We start from the raw sequence: 6000 nt of genomic DNA on the forward strand, positions 1-6000 counted from the left end.
GTTGAGAAATATATCGAAAATTGCTAGCGCAGTAGTTAGGCTCTTCTTCGATGGCGTTGACGAAGGAGAGGGCTATATATGAATTATTGCTCAAGAATTAACGCCACCTTGCATTTTATGAGCACCTTACTTCGTTACAAGTTTCTGCAGTACCAGACGAATATAACAACGCGCTAGTATGATCGATTGTCTCTCCCAAAATAGCGGTCAGAAAGCAAGGAGTTATAAATGTGGTAGGTGGATTGTAGAGATCTACATTGTTCGTACATCGGAGACATTTGGAGCAAGCAAGGAACTCATAACCTCGAAGCGCGTAAAAACCTCCATCGGGAATCTTTCATTGCGAATAGGCCTCAAGAGTAAGGGATAGGCATTGCCTTAGTACGAACCGTTCCTTCCATTGCACCCGAAGATCAGACAGACACCTGAACCCTAGATTACTTGCTCTTAGTATTTGCGCCTCGTAATAGCGCCCTCACCGCCAGGTGGGTGGCCGCTATTTGGTATGTTTGCACCATTATCGATGGTTCTAGACTGCAGATCCCGGACGGCCCGCTGTCCTTTGTCGTGGATTGGCCAGAACGCTGCGTGTCAACCAAGGATATGAGATGAGCTCAGATCAGAAGAGTTTGGGCACAGAAATGGAGTCACAGACTATTTCCTATCGGTGTCGGCGATAAGCTCCAATTTCTGGATCTGGCTAAGAGGAGAATCTATGGGCTCAGTTGCCGATGTTCTTGGCTTCTCGGCATTTTTGGTGAAGTCGACTATGACACTGTCCGGACACAATGTATCTCGGCAACGGCGTAGGAGAGTCGATATATGCAGTGTGCTGTTACTAACGATGTTTAGTTTATATCTCATGAAATAACCTTTACTATACTTGATTTGCGTCGAATACTCGAGTCATCGCTGTCGTTATAGTTCAATGGTGAGCATCCAAACACCAACATCAATACACAAAATGAATGGGGCGGATATCCTGCAAATTATGGCGCAATACGAGGCTTCGGCGCGTAAAGAGTACTCATTGGGTTCTCCAAGAGTCGATCAACTCTTGACTTAGAGACAGTTCAATGTTATCCGAGCATTGGTTGATACAGTGTGTGTGGGTGTGTATAATTCATGCTGCCCTCATGGCGCGCGACTTTGAAACCGTTGCGATGCTTCAGCGAAGTCCAAGACAGCCTCTACTATCTTGGTCCGTGAAGTGCTGCCAATCTTACCTCTTCCTTCTTCTCCTGGTCCCCCCAGAAGTGTCGAGATGCCGTTGAACGCGTCATCAACCTTTCCTCGGAGCTCTCTCCTTAATATTCCCAGTCTTGGACAATCCAACAACATATGTTGACAACCAGCAATGTCCAGTCCGCATCTGCGTGAGTAAGTACGTTCAATTTCTCGGCAGAGAGCTGTAGAGCCGTCTGGTGTGCTTGGCCGGCAGTGTGTTGTCGATCTGGCGCAGATGGGCGCCGGTGTTTGACTCGTTCCATTCTTTCTTCCATTGGGTGTAGATCCCTTGCCTGATGTGTGCTCTCTCTCGTGACAGCAAAAAGCAGAACGGGGGTGTTTTTCCCGGTATGGCTGCCTCTTTGGCTAGCAAATCGAAAGTGTCGTTCCCGGGGATTTCGCAATGTCCGGGTATCCACTGTAGTCAAATCGATGTGCCGTGAGTCCTGGTGTTCCTGGCTGCTTGTAGGACGGCATGGACGATCTGTTGTCCCGACTTGTTCCCGGGATTCTGGACTACTTGCAGGGCCGACTTGCTGTCACTGAGGATAGTGGCAGATCTCACCTGCGTATGGGATATTTTTCAGTGTCGGAGTGCGACTTTTGTTGACGATGTTGATGGCGTACAGGATCCCAATCAGCTCGGCGGCGTGTTGATACAGTAACGCCTCTGTTTTAAGACTCACTATGGACTGGCTAGATGAAGACGCCATCGCCATGGTGCGCAGGTGTTTCTGAGTCTCAGATCAGCTGTTACCCCTTAAGTCTCCGTCCTACTTCATTGCAACAGCAGATTTCCCATCATCCGTGGATAGACCTTTTCCCAATGCCCCAAATGAGAGATAATCTATTACAAAACTATAGACACTTTGATGAAACTGCCCTTTGCAACGACCTTGTTGATTTCTACGTTGTGCCAAATGACAAGACTGGCTTGATTGTATGGAGCAGCCCATGGCTCCCGTCAAGGTGGGAAGTTAGTGAGACTTCCTTCAGCAAATGGACCTGGGTCGTCAAGGGAAGTAACGACCTTGCTGAATCCACCAATTATTGGCGCGGAATATGTGGAAAAGAACCTTTAGTGTTCAGCACACTACCCCATCTTTGTTGAAGTCTGGTCACGGTTTTCGGTTCTACTTACTTGCAACTGTAAGCAGATAGATACGGATTTAACAGTTCGTGAGTTAGCCGCTTCATAATGAAGATCTATGTCATAGTAAAAAGCTTGTCTGAAGATTTTGTTTACAGGTAATCGCGCGATATCGTTGCTAAAGCAGGTTGAAATATCCTCTACACAAACCTCGAGAGGTAAACACTCCCCGCTGGTCAACCGCTCTTTGCAAATCAATCAACTTTTGTTGTATTTACTATATCTAGAGAACGGATCTTTGTGAGAAGCGCCCTCTATAGCCAGGTTACCAATTCTATCAATAGGCACTGTACTCAACTCGTACGGAATCGTCTCAAAGTGGGTGAATGGAGGTGGGTGGGGATGCGTGACACTAACGGAAAAGTTATCGGATGCCTGATCAGGGATTAATGCTCGGGATCAATGGATTGAGGATAGTCAATGGCTATCTTTACTACAACAATAGGCTTACAGATAATGTGGTCACTGGGGCCTTCCTTAATGGATCACACAATGCTATAGCGGGTTCAAGAGATTCGTCAAATTTGATGACTGCGACATTGGCTGCTTTTGGCAAGCTTGTGAATGGGCAGAACATCATTTATGTCACTGCAGGAGGGGAGTCAGAGCACCCCGTGAACACTACGGATACTAGATGAGGAAAGGTCATGGCCCTGGCCATTGATCTGGAAGGTTAAAAAGGATGAAGGAGTAGTATAATGAGTTGAAGCTGAAGTAGATTGAAATCAAAAGTTGATATGTTTGTTGCACAATGACAACATATGCGGCCCTTAGAAATATGTCTGGTCAGCTCTAATCGCATGATGGAGGGGCCGTAGCCCTTTAATTATTCTAAACTATTGGCAAGATAATTTCATTTAACATATATTTTCTCAGCCCGCATTCGAATGAGAGGTCTACTCATGAACTAGATGCCACTTGTCTTGAACTGTAACCTCACGTCACAGGCATGATATAATAACGTAATAACTGAGCAATAGACATTATATCAGTTTAGATACAGAATTTAGGTGGAGTGGGAGGCCTTTCTGATCCAACCAGCTACAAAGTGCCAAACTTTTGCGGAATAGTGATGGTACCTTGGGTCGTGCTGCTCAATTTCCGATTTGCGCAGGCGTGCTCCACGTAAGTGATAGAAAGTCTCTCGGCAGATTGGACAACTTGCATCTCGTGATGTTATCCACAAATCGATACATGGCTTGTGGAATATGTGGTTGCAGGGTAATTGCCGAAATATAGAACTATGTTCCATGTCTTCAAAGCAGAAATCACATGTACTCGGTAGGGAGCAGCCTGTTCAAGAGCATCAGTTCTGGTTCACATCTGATATATTATGGTAATGAAAATACCGGTAGCTCGAGTATCACACTTCACGTAACAAGGCATCCCTGCCACCGTAATATCCTTTGCGCTGAGTGGTACCCGTCCCATTTTTGAGAGAGATTGAGGTTGTTGGCGTGAGCATGGGATGAATTAAAAATACGTACAAATGAGGCATGAATCTATGAAGATGATCACACATCAGCTTTCCAAATCATATTTAGATGTTGATATGACTTGTTACGAATATATCTCTGCCCACTTACCATGACGTCAACATTGCGCCCCCGACGGCCTACCAGAGTTGAGACTAAGCTGCAAGAACCTTAAAACTTCTTTTGGAAATAGTATACGACGAAACAGATCTGCTAATTCTTTTTCGTGTTCCCTTTATCTCTGGAAAAAAATTGACTTTTAGGCAAAAGGTCTCTGTAAATTACCTTGGACACTACAATTCAAATTAGGCTGTGTTAAGATCAGTATATCTTCACTTGTCGCGGCTTGGTTTCCAACCAATGTACCTATTGTAGTGGTGGAATGCATGCCATGATGAATGTAGTTGCAGCCTGAGGTGTGATGAATGCTTCAGTATGTTTCTTCATGAGATACATAGTATAGACATCTACCCAATTCATTCCAGTTACGCCACATTGTTTGTACCATGTTGCAGCATTGAAGGGTATTACGCAGTCCCTCAATCAGAGCAGACTTCTATCCATCTCCCTCAACAAGTTTGGTAATGCTACATCCGTTGAGTCATCATCCAAACAAAGTAATCCCTCACCTGCCGAAAGTTAAAGATAAAATGAAAAGCTGCCCGGGATCCAATTCGTAAAAGTTGAAGATTGCCTAATTCTGGAATCTGCTGTATGAAAAATTGCAGTTGGTTAATTTGACATTTTGTTTAAGATAAAAGGCAAGCCAACAGCTGATCAATTACCATCAGTAAAATGTAACAGGGCGATGAATCCAGCTGGAACGCAATCAGGCTTTTACCTACTCCATCCTTAAGCACCAACTCATTAGTCTCTATAAGAACAAAACCTCATCCTTTGCTAAGAAATCGATCAAGAGCAAAATAGTGGTCGAATATACTCCATTAGCACGTAAATGCTATCATGCCATTGCCACCTCCCCTGCGGTACTCTGAGTATCGAAGTGTGTGCTCCAAACTGACGAAAATTGGGGGGTGCGATCTAACTTTCCTTATCTCAGAATGGATGATAGAGTCCAAGCAGATTAGATCTCGAGTTTTTACTCGTTCCTTTTATGGCGATAGTACAGCGATATATTAATTCATCTAGCCGCTTTTGGAATTACTACCCGATATACCATCGAAGGTTCCGGAATTCTCGCTTTCTGGCCACTAAATTCAAAATTCAAATACAAATCTGTAAATTGAAAGTCATCCAAATCTGCATCAAGGAACCGGACTGCCGGGCACAATATCACTATGGTTAAGTCATGACGATGCATAAACTTGACCGCAGCTAGCCCTTATTGTAGACGCTATATATTCCATATTTCAATTATGAGGGTCATCGAGTAGTACTTTGGGCTTAATGTGAAGTTCAGTGAACCGGTTTGTTGACCTCCCCAGCCTTTGATGACATGACAAATTGCGGCGGGTGTTCCCGCTATGGGTCGAACAGAACAAAGAATGGATTGAGAGTATGTTTAATTCTACCAAGAAATCCTGTTTTATTTCTCTGGGTTTTATCTTCGTAATGGGCAACTGGACTTTCAACTTCCTTTCAAACCTTGTGTTCTGCGTTCCATGAATAAATGACAGAAGTAGCCATCAATAAACTTTCCTCGCCTGGAATCGAGCGGATATATTACGAATGACTTAGCTTTATCGAGGTGGCAGAGTTCATTTTTCTTACTACCGAATGTGTTTTTCGTGATTGTCTACTTGCAATTATAGGCCAATTTTGCCCTATCTAGTCTTTCTCTACGTGTCCCTACGTGTCCATAGGACGTAATTAAGTTTGACCCAAACAGTCAAGAGACTTGTGATTTTCACGTTAACTTGTCATAAGGGGTCCTCTATGCAGTATGGGATAGACTTCTTTCCACAATTCCCAAGTTCTTCGAGGATCCATAGACATCATTGACTCGCGAATATTACATCACGATTCGAAACAGCATCTAACCACGTTCAAGAAATTCGATATATCTAGAATATATAAAAGGCTTGTCACCTCCCATTTGGTCAGAACATCAGCACTTCAGGCTAGCACTTTTCGCTCGACTATCGCTCGAAGAACTTACATGCTTTCTCATTCAGATTGGTGAACACA

At 44.1% G+C, this 6000-nt stretch overlaps 1 protein-coding gene across 1 annotated transcript; it reads right to left on the bottom strand.

Moving 5' to 3' along the window:
* Nucleotides 1–1766: 1766 nt before the first annotated feature.
* N7443_000061 (uncharacterized protein) lies at nt 1767–1946 on the bottom strand (the record flags this gene model as incomplete). The annotated part of the gene is made up of 1 exon (XM_056880117.1): nt 1767–1946. The coding sequence occupies one exon, from the start codon at nt 1944–1946 to the stop codon at nt 1767–1769; it is 180 nt and encodes a 59-aa protein (XP_056745355.1).
* Between the last annotated feature and the right edge of the window lie 4054 nt (nt 1947–6000).

Source organism: Penicillium atrosanguineum (assembly GCF_028827265.1).
Source record: "Penicillium atrosanguineum strain IBT 20685 chromosome Unknown utg000001l_segment0_segment0, whole genome shotgun sequence".
Lineage (NCBI taxonomy): Eukaryota > Fungi > Ascomycota > Eurotiomycetes > Eurotiales > Aspergillaceae > Penicillium > Penicillium atrosanguineum.